The following is a 17,603-nucleotide window of genomic DNA, read 5'->3' on the forward strand; positions in this document are numbered from 1 at the left end:
AGACATCTGGTCTTGACTGACAGATCCTGCTCAATTAGAAACAGCAGCTTTTGATCTCATTGATAGACGTCTTTAAGGTCTGTGCAGCACTAAACTGCACTGAATGTGGTTTAACCTGATCGACTAGAAAAAAATGACATTAGAGAAGAAGGTAAGTAGAGATACTTCCTGCAGAATCCGCTTATAAGGGATGGAAAGGTGAACACAAAAAGACTTTCAGTTTTGTCTCTGTTGTATTTAGTTTAGCTTTTTATTTATTCCGTTTTATCTCAGCACCTTAAAAACATTTTGTTTCTGTGATATCTTTCGACAATAAATTTGGACTCACTTTATTGTGATTAAACTTTAGAAACTGTTGCAGTAATGAAACAAGAGTAGAGGATTGGTTGGTTTCCACTGCTTTGTTTGTCACGGGTCGTTGGACCAGTTTGTCATAGAAAGGTGCATAAAGACGGCCTTGTTTGGGAACATGTCTGCCTGTGATTGGTTGGCTGACGTGTTTGCAGGAGGCACAGCCGTTTCCTTGTTGTCATGTTATGGGAAACAGGGGAGGAGCAGTTCAGGTGGTTCCTGACAGCAGTTTCAGACTCAACACAAAGACATGAGCTTGGACCTTTTTCACCCACAACACAGCCGTCAAAGGTAAAGTCAGTCTCACTTTGGTCTTTTTCTGCTGTAAGAATGTCTGAGAGAAGTCACTGTCCACAGAATGTCTCAGAGAGATGTGCTTTGTGTCTGTGTTGAGTTTCTGCTGAGTCATGATGAGTCCGGCTTTTTCATGATCTCGTTGTCACTTTGTCTCTTTCAGAACCAACATGAATGGACTTGGACCTTCAGATGTCAGTCCTGAGTCAGGACCCTCAGAGCCAAAGTAAGAGTTTGTTTCTGACACAACCTGGTGTGAAGATAACCCATATAACAGGATGAGGAAGCAGAGCTCTCCTCATCAGACTGACCTTTGACACATCAGCGTTTCAGGGTTTCAACGTCACTGCTATTGTGAAGAAACTAGGTGTGTAACGGTTCAGTTTAACAACGATTCCACTCCTATCATAACTCCTAGTATATGAATCAGATATCAAATAAAACAAACAGAGAAAGGCAGATATGAAATGTTTGTCTTTACTAACTGAGCAACAGCAAAGGAAAACACCAAAGCCAAGCTTTTGGGGTCTGCATCTGAGCTGTCTCAGCTTCTGCATATAGAGAACGGATACAAATAGAAAATGCTTATTTAAAAGGGAATCAATAAACCCTGGAAAAAATATTGGTTCATTCTGAACAATCCGATTCACTGATCTAAAATGGATTTAGGACATCTTTATCCAAAACTTCAACCAGTGAGACTCAGAGAGAAATTGAACAGTGAAGTTTTCCCGATTCTTGGATTTCTTCCAGATCATCAAGTGGAAATGAAATCTTGTGTCCAAACAAACAAGTAAACTAGAATGAATGTCAAATCCATTCACATGTTAGTTTCCTAAAGTTCAGTCCACTGTTCTTTTATCACATCCAAAGAATCCAAATGGGACATTCTTAGAACATTCTAGCACACTGGATGGTCACATGACTTTATTAAAAGTGTGTCCACACATTGGACTTGAATGATGGACGGATCAGTTTTAATGACACCACATGTGTGTTGTCCGCTAATACACTTGGTCGTTTTTACATGATAGTAAAACAAAGTTACCATGTCTCAATCCAAATGGTATTTTCCAGGATATAATTAATTAATTTCATTTTTAATCGATTTTCTAACGGTGTAGATCGATTTTATCACCAACTTGCCTCAGACAGATTGATCTGGTTGTAGGAATAGAAATCGATTCAACATTAATCGATTCATCATTACTCCGCTAAACTTAAGGCTAACACTTCTGTATAAGGATTAAGCTGCTGGATAGCTTAGTTTGTTGAGTGCAGGACTGGCACATGAAAAATCAGGGTTTGATTCCCAGGGGCCCAAAGAGCTTTGTCCAGTGTGGGTCCTTGGGCAAGACCCTTCACACTACAGCCCCAGTAGCCATAAGAGGGCTATACAGAGCTGTGTCAGGAAGGGCATCCGGTGTAAAACTCTCTGCTACACCACCTGTGTGAAACCAGCAGCTCAGAAAAGACATCTCGTCTTCTGGATCAAGTTGTTTGTCCATGAGGAGTGACATGTCCAAACCAGAACCTCCAGATTTCAGTACTGAATCTGGACCCTCACGCTCACAGTAAGAACCAGTTTCTTCAGTAAACAGACTGTCAGGAAATAAGAGCTACTCGGAGGAAACTCCTGATGTTTAAAGAAGAAACTATGCCTTCTGTTTGTGTTTGTAGAAGTCTACAGTTGAGAAAAAAGGACCATTCTTCAGTGTCCAGCAGCCTTTCTCTGAGGAGCAACTTGTCCAAACCAGAACCTCCAGACTTCTGTATTGATCGTGGACCCTCCCGCTCACAGTAAGAACCCGTTTCTTCCGTAAATAGAACTGAAGCTAAAGGTAAAGGGCTGCTGGTCAGATGTTCACCAGACGTTTTCTCATGTGGCTCATTTACTTTGCAGCAGAGGAAACTCTGGAGGATTATCAGAGTCTTGCTTTAGTCTCAAGAAACAACAAACTGGATGGGAATTCTCTTTTGTGTGTGTGTGTCTTTAGATTTCTTGTTCTAAGTTCATTAACAAAAATCTTAAGACCAGTTAAAAAAATGCAAAATATTGCTTTTATTAGCGCTGGACCTTAACAAGGTTTTAAATACAGCTTTAAAATGCAAAAAGGAAGAAAGAGGAGAAAGAAAATTGTTTTGTTTTAGCTGCAAATTTATTGAAAATAACTATTTAAATTAGAAGAAGTGTTCCTCTACTTATCCAAAGTTTAAGACCACAACCCTTAAAGGACAGAATTTCAGCCAAAATCTGCATTTAGTTGTATTTTCTCATAAGTAATCATCCCGTCAAAGTTTCTTGATCCCAAAAAAAGCTGCATTTCCTTGAATGTGGCTGGATTGTTGATCTACATAAGCAAGGCCTCTCAAAACACACCATCACTACTGAGGTTTGGACGCAGTAAATCACTAGTTTTACATTTTTTTAAAGATCCCCAGGGTTACTGAACAAAAAAATCAAGTGCCACACCCACGTCACAGAACATTTTTTTAAACCAGTTCCTTCTTTCTAAAGCCGCCCTGTGCCACATGAAAAACACTTTGCAGCAGCAGTTTGAAGAAAAGCAGCTGTAAGTTTAAAGCTGATCTTGTTATATCATGAATACCATCGGTGATACAGTTCGATGGCCATCACTAAAATAAACAGAGAAAGGCAGATATGAAATGTTTGTATTTACTAAATGAGGAACAGCAAAGGAAAACACCAAAGCTAAGCTTTTGGTGTCTGCATCTGAGCTGTCTCAACTTCTGCATGTAGAGAATGGATACAAATACAAAATGCTTATTAATAAAGAAATCAATCAACCCTGGAAATAAACACAATTCCTGCCAAGTCCTGCCAAGGTTGATCTGCTGTGTGATGTAAGCATTCTGACAGTCAGGAAATAAGAGCCACTCTGAGAAAACTCCTGATGTTTAAAGAATAAACTATGCCTTCTGTTTGTGTTTGTAGAAGTCTACAGTTGAGAAAAAAGGACCATTCTTCAGTGTCCAGCAGCCTTTCTCTGAGGAGCAACTTGTCCAAACCAGAACCTCCAGACTTCTGTTCAGAACCTGGAGATCCAGACACAGAGTAAGAAACTCAGTAAATTTCAATTGTCTTCATCACAAAAGTCCCTAAATGTAAAAAGTACATATCATGACATGATGCTATAAAAATTACTTAACAGTTTTAAGTGTCAAAATTAACCATTTCAGTTTTTTCAGACTGTTATATTGATCAATGTTTGAAGACCAACTTCATGAAAATTTGTGTTTTTGGTGTTTTTAACATATTCTTGTAGCATGTCTATGAAGACTCTCATGCATCCAGGTTGATTCCATCATAGTAGTAGGTTTAGGGTTTGTCATCTAGACTTAGTTTTTAAAGTTAGAAGACGTTTCACCTCTTATCCAAAAGGCTTTGTCAATTCTGAATAAGTTGACAATTCTATTGTCAACTTAGCCTACAGTACATGGTTTCGGGTTGTTAAGAGTCCTTTGTTCTCAGCTGGGTCGGGGAGCCAGTGACTCCCTCCCCAAACTGGTCATCTCTTTCAGCTGTTAACGACCCAGGTGGAACTGGTTCGGTTTGTTTGGGTTTCAGAGCACTGCCGTAGATAGATGGAAGAATCAACCTGAGACCACCATTCTTATTAAGAGAAGTCACTGGCTCCCCAACCCCCAAATGAGGACAAAGGACTCTTAACCACCCGAAACCATGTATGCTAAGTTGACAATACCATCCAGTTTCAGGTCTGACTCCTCCCACATGAGCACATATAAACCAGCTCTTTTACCAGCTAATTCAAAATTGACAAAGCCTTTTGGATAAGAGGTGAAACGTCTTTTAACTTTAAAAAACTAAGTCCAAATATTATTGTGGCATTTTTTTTAACCATGGAGGACATATATCAAGAAAAATTCAGCTTTAAATTGCATTTCTCAGTATTTCTTTGTTCAAATCGTCGAAAATCAGTAGCAGACGAAAAAATCCTGTTTGAAAAAGATTGCAGAATCTGCGGGCCACAAACTCCCAGCTCTGCTCCCTTCTGATGCATCCACTTGCAGACAAATAGATCCATGAACGTTTCTGTTTTCTTAAACTGTAGATAGCTCAAAACTTGCTCATTATCTTTGCTTCACTGCCAATACCAGCTTGGGGTTGTGAGGGGCTGTAAGCCGATGGGAAAAAGTTTAAAGTGTCTTTCTTTTGATAAAAACAGCATAATTATACTTAAAAGACCACTGGGAAACTTTGACGATAGATCTAAAGATGATCAGAGTGGGACTTTAAATCAATTGAATCGGTTAGTTCAAAAGGGGCCCAAGTCCAAGAGGCTTGTTTTTCCAGGAAAGGATTTTAATTGCATAGCTTAAAGGGAGCCTACACCAGATGATTAATACTTTAACCAGATTTAGCACCAGTTCATAGCTTACAAATTTTATAATATGAAGCACCTCACTTTTATCATTTCAGAGGACTAGCAAACCAAAATCTCTGGACTTGGGCCCTTCTTGAATTAAACAGGTGTGCTGCCATATTGGATAACTAGTGCTGCCATCTATGAGATAAAGCTAAACCCATGCAAGAGAGGCCCAAGTCCAGGAATTTTGCACTTAATGCAGTTTAAATGTCAAGCATAGTCAATACATCACAACAGACTTTTGGGACTTTTGCACATAATCAGATAGCTTTTCCCTTGAAGACCATAGAACATTTAATATCTCTATTTTGAAAAATTGTGGACTTGGGCCCTTTTTGAACTAACCGATTCAATTGTTTCGGAGAGCTCCAAGCAACCACTCACCTTGGGTCACAGAATGACTTTCTACACCACTGAATGACTTAAAACACTGGAATAATCCTAGTATTGATAATTTTTGTTATGAAAATTACAAGATCTATCCTCTGTTATCAAGAATCATGATCAACTGTTATAAATGCAGCACTAACATCTGAACACTGCAAAAACGGAATCAATACATTTTTTCATCAAAAATCGCCTTATTTTCTGTTTTGCAAGTTAAATTCTTTTGTCCAGAAAGCTTTTAAATAACAAAATAGTCTTAGTTTGAGAAAAACTGTTTTTTCTTAAAATAAAAATTATTGGTAAGACCATTTTTCTTACCCCACTGGCATTTTTTCTTTTGCATTTTTTTAAAAGAATATCTACCAAAGGGTTAAAAATGTATGACTTGTTTCTAAGGGGCCTAATTTTGCAGTGAAAGTACCGACAACATAGTCCAATGTCCTCGGTCATCAGATCATCGATGACCACAAGAACGTTTTCTGTGCTGTGATGTTGCTCTCTTTACAATTTCTCTTTTCGTGTCTTCAGAAAAAGGAAAAGTCTTGAAGAAAATAGACAAACTGGAGCTGAAACATTCATGTGGAGCAGAACTCTTCAATGTAAGTCTGAGGATCTGTTTGAACACATTTCTGAAAAGTGTTGCACTTTCTGTATCTTTGAACCAGAAAAAGGTTGTTTTTTTCTCTCTGTCTCTTAGCAGATTTTGGTCTCCAGGAGCTTTTAAATGAGCATAAAATCAGTTTAGGCAGCCGAAGCAAACATGTATCCCAAGGAACTGATGAAACAGGAAGTGGAATACCCCTGAACAGGATCTACACTGAGCTCTACATCACAGAGGGACAGAGGGAAGATGTTATCAACCAACATGAGGTGGGGCAGCTGGAAACTGTCTCCAAGATCAACACCCACCATGACACTCCAATCAAGTGTCACAGTATCTTCAGAGCCTTTTCCGACCAACATGGAATCATCAGAGTGGTGCTGACTAACGGCGTTGCAGGCATTGGAAAAACCTTCTCAGTGCAGAAGTTCACTCTGGACTGGGCCGAGGGCTTGGAGAACCAAGACATCAGTGCTGTGATTCCGCTTTCATTCAGAGAGCTCAACCTCATCAGAGATCAGCGGCACAGTCTCCTCTCACTCATCCAAGTTTTCTATCCAATATTCTGGAAGATCAGTGCAGAGCAGCTGGCTGTCTGTAAACTACTGTTTATCTTTGACGGTTTGGATGAAAGCCGACTTTCTCTGGACTTCAGCAACTGTCAGGTGGTGTCTGATGTAACACAGATGTCATCTGTCAATGCACTACTGACAAACCTCATCCAGGGACACTTGCTTCCTTCAGCCCTCGTTTGGATAACGTCCAGACCTGCAGCTGCCAACAAGATTCCTCCAGCATCTATTGACAGGTTAACAGAAGTACGAGGCTTCAATGACTCCCAGAGAGAGGAGTACTTCAGGAAGAGGTTTGAAGATGAAGGAGTGTCGAGCGCCATCATATCTCATATTAAGAGCTCCAGGAGCCTCTATATTATGTGCGTCGTCCCCATCTTCTGCTGGATTTCTGCTGTCGTTCTGGAGCACATGAAGACCACAGAGCAAAAAGGAGAACTGCCTAAGACGCTGACTGACATGTATTCCCACTTCCTGATGGTTCAGACGCTAAACAAGAGGAAGAAGTACCAGCAGAAACATGAGACAAGTCTGCAGGAGCTGACAGAGGATGACCGAGAAGTTCTGCTGAAGCTGGGGAAGCTGGCATTTCAACATCTAGAAAAAGGGAACATCATGTTCTACCAAGAAGACCTGGAGCAGTGTGGTCTGGATGTCACGGAGGTCTCTGTCTACTCAGGAGTTTGTACACAGATCTTTAAAAGAGAGAATGGGATCTTCCAGAAACCAATCTACAGCTTTGTTCATCTAAGTGTTCAGGAATTTCTTGCTGCAGTCTACATGTTTTATTGTTACACCAACAAGAAGGGGGAGGTAGAGAAATTCCTGAAAGGTCAAATGTGCAACTTATCTGTGGAGGAGTTTTTGAGCAGAGCCGTGGAGAAATCCCTGCAGAGTCAAACTGGCCACCTAGATCTGTTTCTTCGCTTCCTTCATGGCCTCTCTGTGGAGTCCAATCAGAGACTTTTAGGAAGCCTGCTGGGTCAGACAGAAAACAGTCCAGAGACCGTCCAGTCAGTCATAAGCAACCTTAAGAAGATGAGCATTGGTGAAATGTGTCCTGAAAGAAGCATCAACATTTTCCACTGTTTGATGGAGATGAAGGACATGACAGTTCATCGGGAGATTCAAGAGTTCCTGAGGTTGGAAGACAGATCTGAAAGGAAACTCTCAGAGATACACTGCTCAGCTCTGGCCTACATGCTGCAGATATCAGAGGAAGTTCAGCTCCATTTGGACCTCAACAAGTTCAACACAACAGATGCAGGTCGACTAAGACTGATCCCCGCCATCAGGAACTGCAGAAAGTTCAGGTGAGCTTGTAAAGGATTTACCTTACAGAGCTACAAAAATCTGTTACAGCATCACCCGTCTAAGCATCCAAAGCTAATTTGTAATGAAAGTATGTCATGAAACCCCTTGTTTAAACTGTAGTGCTAATCATTCAAAGCATCCCCAAACCCTTAACCTCTGTTGTCTAAACGAAGACTATATTCTGTAAAGATGTAAGCTTCTTTATTTGTCAATAAGACCATCTCAAATCATCTTTTGCTCTACTTTAAAAGTGTTCCAAGTTGACTTTTAACTATGATTATGCAGTTTTTAGCCAAAACTCAACAAACCTGTGTCGTATTCTAGTACATCATTTCTGCTGAGCTGCGGTAATTTATTAGAAATTCACCTGGAAGTCAAAATGCTAAATAATGTGATTTGCGTTTGCATTACAGACTTTCATGGTGTAAACTCTCAAAGGCTCACAGTCAAATTGTAGCTTCAGCTCTAAAGTCCAACCCATCCCATCTGAGAAAACTGGACCTGGCCTTGAATGACCTGCAGGAGGCAACAGTGAAGATTCTGTCTGCTGGACTTAAGAGTCCAAACTGTCGACTGGAGAGTCTAAGGTAAAAACAATGGGGGCTTTTTGCCATACACAACGTGGCAACAACAAAAGAGAAACTGTATGTACTTATTTGTTGTCATGACTGAACCTAATTTCTGTTGACATGATAAAACATGTTTGATCATTTCTATTTAGTCATGAAAGGCCTTACAAGTCATTTTACTCACAGGTTCAAGACAAGCTTCAGCTCCGCATTTTCTGTTTTTTTTCTGCTGCAGCCTCCGCTATCTTTCATAGATTTACGCTCCTCCCTGATCCTCACGGATCTCTTTTATTCACAGATGTCTATACTGCCTTCTTCAGCTAATATTAATTTCTCTTCAAGAATCAATCTCTACCTCTCTCAATTGAAGCCTCCAGAGATTCACGTTTATCCTCATCTGTCCTGCAATAAGCAGGAGCTCAAGCCCTATCCTTTAGTCCTCCTAGAACTCCTCTGTCACACTTACAGCTCTCACACATTTGTTACATTACTACAACATGTCCTTCTCAATCTTTAGACTTTCTTATGTCCCAAGTCTCAGCATCACCAAAAACATGTTTGAATAAGCTCTCTTTCCTGGCATGATTCCCAACTGCTGCTTCCGTATTCTTCCATCTCTATTTTCCATGCAATCATTGGTTGGTTTATCTACCCTGTTCTTGATAATGAGTGCAGTTTCGGTGTTTTTGTGTCTTTAGTTTTGAGAAATGCTTTCTGCCAGAGAACAGCTGTGCCACTGTTGTCTCAGCGCTGATTTCCAACCCATCACATCTCGTGGAATTGGACCTGAGCTGCAACAAGCTCCAGGATTCTGGAGTCAGGCAGCTGTGCACATTGCTGAAGAATCCAAGCTGCAAACTGAAGACTTTGAGGTCAGTTCAGTGGCTGTTATTTTTACATGTTTAGGAGCATCGTAAGCATAATGATGTTTTCACAGAACACACACTAGCCCCCCCTATGAAATGCCTGCCCAAGGTGAAGTGTCCTTGGGCAAGACACTGAACCCCACATTGTTCCTGGTGATTATTGGCTGGCGCCAGTGTTTGGCATCAATGTGTGTGGGTGGGTGGATGGGACTGTGACTGTAAGGCGCTTTGGGCCTCACAGTAAAGTGCTGTACACGTATACACTATTTACCATTTTGTACTTTCTACCTTATGTTTGGTCTTTGGATGAGAAACAACACATAAAGTGTTCATTTTTAAATGTTGTTAATGTTTATCCCCCTGGTTAGAGAATGAAGAAGATCAGAACGGAGGAACTGAAGGTCCTCTTAACTGAGACTTTTTATGTCTGTAGCAGGACGTTTATCACATCCTTGTCTTTGAAAACACATGGCAAGCATTTGAACTGGCAGACCAGAATGTAAAAGGCAGAGCACAAAAAGGAAAAAGCCACGCTGAGTGGATCATCTGACTGTAATGTGAAACTTGGGAAGTACTTGGTCCCAGCATCACCTGACCTGGCTGATTCTAGCAACACAACAAGCTAAAATATCCATGAAGTCTGGAGATTTCAACCATACACATCTTTTTACGTTTGTCTATTACTCAACAGTTTGTCAACTGTGTTGTAAAATTACATTTTTTACCTGTTAAATCCAAACAAGAATTAACAGAAGTCTGCTGTTTGTTCATTAACCCTTGTGCTATCTTAGATGACCCCACCCTTACATTGATGTGTTCTACCTACCATGACAAAGGTGGATAAAGGTGGAAAGATTTCATGTAATCCATGGACACCAGTGAATATCACAAATCATTGAAGAAAAAAGGTTCAGAGTACTGTCTAGTGGGTCTAGATGACCCAACTCCCAATGTTAAAGTGCCTAGGATAGCACAAGGGTTACAGTCAACCATGAAGTTGCATTTTTTGGCTATCCAACCCAATGTTTCACAACAACCTGTGTGGCCCTCAGCACGTGTGAGGACGCACAAAGCAGAATAAACCAGAGACAGGCAAACTGGATGCATGCCCATGTGTCAAAGTGTCTATTGGCAAGACACTGATCCCCACATTGCCCCTCTGGACAAAGTAAAATAGCGTTATACTGTATGAGCAGACACCATGTGATTGGTGTGACATAAGATGTAAAAGTTTGCTTTACACTAGAGCATGCATGTTTTTCTGGTTGTATGGTATGTGGGGTATCCTCTCTGAAACCTGCACCAGACAGCCAAGTTCAAATCATTTGATTGATTGGACTGAGTGGCCCCTCCCCCTGTGTGCCAAACAGGAAGTTCCCCTTGGTCCCTAAAAATCTAAATCCTATGGACTTCTGTTGAGCACTGAACAACCATTAATTCATTCTATTTGTCAAAGTAACACATTTTAACATGTTCCTGTTAATCCTACATTTAAATAAAGTCATTGATTCATTACTAATCATTCATCACCCTTAATGACCCCCCCCCCCCAATGAGCCATATAGACAGACACTCACACCAGGACGTTGTGTGTGTTTTGTAGAAGACATTCATCACTTGTGGCACTTCTTCATTCCATGTGTCCTATGTGTCTTGAGTAAAGACCTGCAGAACAAAATTGTATTGTTCTTTTACATAATGATGATGTAACCCTTTGATTGAAATGTACACTAATTCAACAAACGCAACATTCTTTAAATGGTCTCTTTGGATTTTCAGATTGTCTGGATGCAGCTTGTCAAAGATCAGCTGTGCTGCTCTAGCCTCAGCTCTAAGGTCCAACCCATCCCATCTGACAAACCTGGACCTGAGGTTCAACAACCTGCAGGAGGAAGACACTCAGCAGCTCAGGGGTTTAGTGGAGACCCTGAGGTCAGTAAAGGATAGACCATCAGGCTGTGTTTGGGAGAGCAGGAGTTTGTTCGAAACATTTTTACTGAGACAGCCTTTTTGTTTCTCATGAACTTGATGTTATAGAAGTAAAATACTTGTTCTGCATCAGAATCCAGTTCTTCTGTTTAAGCAGCAATGAAACATTCCTGAGTGAAATCTGTAGAGGAAGCTCTGTTGAAGCTGAGAAGGCGTGGGAGCTTTGAACACGTTGTGTTCATTTAATGCGAAATCTCACAGGAAGCTGAGGATGTTTTTGCTGAACTGCTTCCCTTGATGTTAAGTAAACACTAATTTCACTTTCCCATCCCATATTTGCAGCTGGCAGTCTCAACAATTGTCAGCGGATTGACGGAAGATCAGCTTGTTGCCTCCTTTCTGCAGAGATGTCCTCACTGGACCATTCTCCATGAGGTGGAGAACAATGGAAGGATCAGAGGACAGGGGGATAACTCATGACACTACGTTACAAACTGATCTGTAAACGAATTCACTGTCAAAAATTGTCACATGTACAGTTAATGTGTTACAGTGCCACTCTCTGGAGTTGTGGTGAACTGCGGTTTTTCCTTTCATGAACCGTCTGTTCAACATTTGTTTTACTTTTATCACTGAATTTATTCTGAGCCTTAAAAATGTTAATTCCATAGGTGAGGAGATTTAAAGCAGGTTATCCAGTAAAAAACGAGTGCAAAATGTAAAATATAAAAATGATAAAGAAAACTTGGCGCCACGTTGGCATATTCCTAATGTCTGTACCTCCAAACCGTATTTGCAACACGTCACAAAACAGACTGACAACTGCTAAAACAAACTTTACTGTGACTACGCTAAATCTCAACCTATTAGTTTCAGATTATTAGACGAAGCAACATTTTCTGAATAAAGAAAAGGCTCTGACGGGATACGCTGAAAGGTGAACAACTAGTTCGCCTTAAAGTGCGGGGAAAAAAACGTCAACTTTGGAAACGTCAAAGACTGTAAAGGGCAAAAACATGTGCGCCTAAACTTGCCAAAAATGCGACATTCCAAAAAATTCCTCCATGCAATGGGTGCTCGGGCACAGTTAGTACAAAAGCTGTCTGCTTCATCCGTTAATCTCACCTTTTGGCTACTTTACACTCCGGTACAAACCAGCTGGAGATCACTGCTTAAGGAGGCCAACAGGAGGGATAATCTGCCAACAGAAACCAAGTTCTGAGGCTTTCAAAACTGTTACCTCTTAGCCGTGATGAGATATTTCATGAATAATGAACTGCATCTCTGACTAAAGGGAACTTCAGCAGAGTCCAACTGCTGACTTAGACTGCTAGTCTGGGTCTTTCTCTGTTAGAATAGAGAACATAGGAGCCTCTAGTGGCCCCATTTGGTCTCATCAAATGTCCTTTTAGGGCTGCACGGTGGCGCAGTGGTTAGCGCTCTTGCCTCACAGCAAGAAGGCCTCCGGTTCAAGTCCTGGCTGGGGGACATGAAAAAACAACATCAACAGGGGACCTTTCTGTGTGGAGTTTGCATGTTCTCCCCGTGCATGCATGGATGTGTGTTTGTGGACATTCTACCCTGCAACAGACTGGTGACCTGTCCAGGTTGTCCCCTGCCTTCGCCCACAAGTGGCCAGGATAGGCTCCAGCAGCCCCATGACCCCAAAAGGGAAAAACAGTTAAGAAAATAAATGAATGAAATGTCCTTTTATAGAGCCAGCTATTTTAAAGTGCACAGTAATATCAGTCTTGCCGTTTTCTTCTTCTACCTCTTCTAGCTTCATGTTTCCCAGCATGAAAGTACAAGTTTTATAAATTCAGGATTTTTCCTCAAATTACTAAATGATTAAAACATTAAATGTAAAACCATACAAAAATGTGATGGTACATATGGGTTAAGTTTCTACTGTTTTATTTAAGAGAGAGCACTGTAATAGAAAATGGAAGAATAATAGCGATATTTATTTTTAGATTTTAACAAAACTTTAAAAAAAAGAGGAATTTATTAGTTTACTGAATCCTCTTGTAGACTTATTGTTTTGTTATAAATGTTAATTACAGTCTTTTATCAACAAATTTTTGCCAAAAATAAGATATTTTCTGGTAACGTTTGTTACAACTAATGTAGTTTAGTTTAGTTTTGATTCAGTGACTATGGTTCCATACACACAAATGTTCTAATTTTAGAAACTCCTGTTCTAGAAAAAAAGAAAAATTAGGGCCAAAGTCAATCTATACAATTTACTTTCAAACAATCCAGTTTATAACACCTTGAGTGCAATAAGGATTCGCTTTAGAGGATGTATGACCTGTATATTATTGTGGTTTTATGACTGTTAATAAACTGTTGTAGTTTGTTACATAAAAATAAATAAAAAAACAACTGAATCTCAGCCATTTTTTTGCATTTTATTTGAATGTTGTTGGTCAAAAATATAACTTAATCATTTCATGCAGAATCAATTTAAGACAAGTTAAATATTTCTGTTAATGATATTGCATGTGGTGTGCATGTAAACATAAATTCTCACTGGCCACTTTATTAATGTGTGGGACTGGGTGAATGGGTCAGTGGCTGTAAAGCGCTTTGGGCCTTGTAGGTAGAAAAGCGCTATATAAGTATACAGCATTTACCATTTATTAGGCACACCTCTCCAACTACTTGTTAATGCAAATTTCCAAAATCAGCCAATGACATGGCAGCCAATCAATGGATTTAGTCATGTAGACATGGTCCAGATGATCAGCTGCAGTTCAAAGCGATCATGTTGTTTGGTGCAGTGCGATTCATGTATTGTCCCTCTTTCCCTCCAGACTCCAGTTGGCTCATCCATGCTCCTGTTCCTGACCGTTTACCTCGTCTCTGCTCCCGCTCCTACACCTGGCTGTGGTTCCTGTCTCCGGCTCGACTCGCGCCCCTGACTGTCCCCCCAACCACGGCTGGATGAAGCTCGTCTGCTGGACTTTATCGATGTAATTGTAGATTTAGATAAGTTAATTCTTCTCTATGAGTTCTGGTAAATCGCCTGTCCGTCCTGGGGGAGGATCCCTCCTTCATGTGGATAACCCTGAGGTTTCTTCGTTTTTTCCGGAATCCGTTTTTTTAGGAGTTTTTCCTTACCGTGAAGGGGGGTCTAAGGGCAGGGATGACAGTTTTAGTTTGGTCAGTTTAGTTAGTTCATTTTATTATTTTCCTGTTGAACTCTTTGTATTCGTGATCCTTTTGAGTTCATGTTTACTTCGAAGCCCATCGAGACGACTGTTGTTGTGATTTTGGGCTATACAAATAAAATTGAATTGAATCGAATTGAATTGAATTGATCATCAGAATGGAGAAGAATGGTGATTGAAGTGACTTTGAACGTGGTTGTTGGTGCCAGACGGGCTGGTCTGAGTATTTCAGAAACTGTTGATCTACTGGGATTTTCAACCACAACCATCTCTAGGGTTTACAGAGAATGGTCTGAAAACAGAAAATATTCAGTGAGCTGCAGTTCTGTGGACAGAAATGACCAGACTGGTTCCAACCTATAGAAGAACCACAGGTTCCAACCGAGGTCTGCAGAAGAGCATCTCTGAACACACAACACGTCCAACCTGGATGCAGATGGACTACAGCAGCAGAAGACCACACCGGGTGTCACTGCTGTCAGCTAAGAACAGGAAACTGAGGCTACAATTCACTCAGACTCACCAAAACTGGACCATAGAAGATGGAAAAACATTGTCTGGTCTGATGAGTCTCCATTTCTGCTGCCACATCCAGATGTTAGGGTCAGAATTTGGCATAAACCACATCAAAGCATGGATCCATCCTGCCTTGTATCAGGCTGGTGGTGGTGGTGTCATGGTGTGGGGCATATTTTCTAGGCAGACTTTGGGTCTTTTAGTACCAAGTGAGAATGTTTCCAACGCCACAGCCTACTTGACTATCGTTGCTGACCATGTCCATCTCTGTATTACCATCTTCTGATGCTACTTCCAGCAGGATCAGGCACCATGTCATAAAGCTGGAATCATCTCAGATTGGTTTCTAGAATATGACAATAAGTTTGTGGACTCCACTAGCCTCCACAGTCACCAGATCTCAACCCAATAGTTCACCTTCAGGATGTAGTGGAACAGGAGATTGGCATCAGGAATGTTAAGCCGACAAATCTGCAGCAACTGCATGATACTGTCGATTCAATTCAATTCAATTTTATTTATATAGCCCAAATTCACAACAACAGTCGTCTCGATGGGCTTCGAAGTAAAACATGAACTCAAAAGGATCATGAATACAAAGAGTTCAATGGGAAAATACTAAATTGAACTAGGTGTAGGAGCAGGAGCAGAGACGAGGTACTCGGTCAGGTACAGGAGCACGGATGAGCCAACTGGAGTCTGGAAGCACTCCCACTCCCCAGGAGGGGAGAGGGAAAGAGGGACAATACATGAATCACTGCACCAAACAGAGGGAACTAAATGATGAATAATGATCAAGAATAGAGAAGAGAGGAAGGGTAGAAGTAGATGAGAAAAGAGGACAGAACCTCAGTTCACCATAGTTACCCCAACTTCAACTTCAAGCAGCCTACTAAAAACAAATTGTTATTGTTATTAAGTTTAATGTAAACACATTAACATTAAGTTAAATATTATCTGAATACTAACTAGTCTGACAATAAGCCTGTCCAAAGAGGAATGTTTTCAGTCTAACTTTGAATGTAGAAACTGAGTCGGCCTCTCTTACATGAGCTGGGAGTTTATTCCATAAAACAGGGTCTTGGTGGCTAAACGCTCTACCTCCAACCGTACTTTGACTAATTCTAGGAACCACAAGCAGTCCTGCATTTAGGGCGCGAAGTGTTCTGTTTGGGTGGTAAGGCACTATGAGGTCTTTGATACAAGATAGGGTCATACCATGTCATGCCGTAACCCTTGTGCTATCCTATGACCCCACCCTTACATTTATGTGTTCTCCCTACCATGACAAAGGTGGATAAAGGTGGAAAGATTTCATGTAATCCATGGACACCAGTGAAGATCACAAATCATTGAAGAAAAAAGGTTCAGAGCACTGTCTAGTGGGTCTAGATGACCCAACTCCCAATGTTAAAGTGTCTAGGATAGCACAAGGGTTAAGGTTACCAGGAGGATTTTGAACAGGATTCTAGAATTAACTGGGATCCAATGGAGTGAAACTAACACAGGAGTGATGTGATCTCTTCTGCTAGTTCCTGCTAACAATCTAGCTGCTGTGTTCTGAACAAGCTGGAGACTTCTTAAGGAACTCTTAGGACACGCTGCTAACAAAGAGTTACAGTAATCCAGTCTAGACGTAACAAATGCATGGATGAGTTTTTCAGCATCACTCTTAGAAAGTATATTTCTGATCTGAGCAATATTCTGCAGGTCAAAAAATGCAGTTCTACACACCTGAGATATGTGAGCCTTAAGTGATAAATCCTGGTCAAATAAAACCCAGAGGTTTCTAACTGTGGAATTGGGGGCTATACTTATGCCATCCAGGGAGACTATCTGAGCAGACAGAGCATCTCTGAGGTTTTTAGGACCAAGTATAATGACCTCAGTTTTTTCTGGGTTCAAGAGGCGGTAATTAATTGTCATCCAGGTCTTGATGTCTCTGATGCAGGCATTCAGTTTCTCTAGATCGTCATTCTGGTCAGGTTTCATGGATAAATACAACTGCGTATCATCAGCATAACAATGAAAACTAATCCTGTGTTTCCTGATTTCCTGATTATGTTTCTGTGGCAACCGCTCTCACCACCAGGTGCGAGCTTGTTAGAAGGCCACACCCCTACAACTTGAGAGCGGGCTACACAAAATCTATAAAACATTTCAAACATTCGACATGAGACCACATGCTATTGTTGAGGCATCTGATTGGTCAGTTTATAAATTGAGTAACTTGCAATAAAGTAAAATTTCATGAAAAAAATAGGATTATGAAGAACATGCTAAAAAGTATCAAAGCTAGAATAGTTATTCAGACCAATGTAACAACTGAATAACAGCTGTTTATTTCTCTATAAAAGTCTGTGAAGTTTTGGCTTCTTGGAGCCAGCGGGTACTTCCTGTTTGGATCGCCAAGGGGGAGGGGTCACTCAGTCCAGTTCTCTTTTACCAGCGGTGCACAAACATTTTGCAAAAAGGACCAGATTTGGTGAGGTGAGAATGTGTGAGGGTCAACGATTTGGACTGCATTCAATGTGATTGCAATATATATATATATATATATATATATATATATATATATATATATATATATATATATATATATATATATATATATATATATAT

General features: G+C 40.6%; 1 protein-coding gene across 1 annotated transcript; it reads left to right on the plus strand.

Moving 5' to 3' along the window:
• The first annotated feature begins 488 nt into the window (after positions 1-488).
• On the plus strand, positions 489-13,687 carry LOC101160871 (NLR family CARD domain-containing protein 3). The gene is given in 11 exon segments (XM_011492862.4): positions 489-642; positions 809-871; positions 2,326-2,445; positions 3,602-3,721; positions 5,970-6,040; positions 6,139-7,927; positions 8,342-8,515; positions 9,196-9,287; positions 9,290-9,369; positions 11,143-11,295; positions 11,635-13,687. Coding segments are annotated over 11 exon segments (2,841 nt in total). The 5' UTR covers positions 489-601; the 3' UTR covers positions 11,773-13,687.
• Positions 13,688-17,603: the final 3,916 nt, after the last annotated feature.

This window comes from Oryzias latipes, chromosome 15 (assembly GCF_053564925.1).
Source record: "Oryzias latipes strain Hd-rR chromosome 15, Olatipes_Hd-rR_3.1".
Classification (NCBI taxonomy): Eukaryota; Metazoa; Chordata; class Actinopteri; order Beloniformes; family Adrianichthyidae; genus Oryzias; species Oryzias latipes.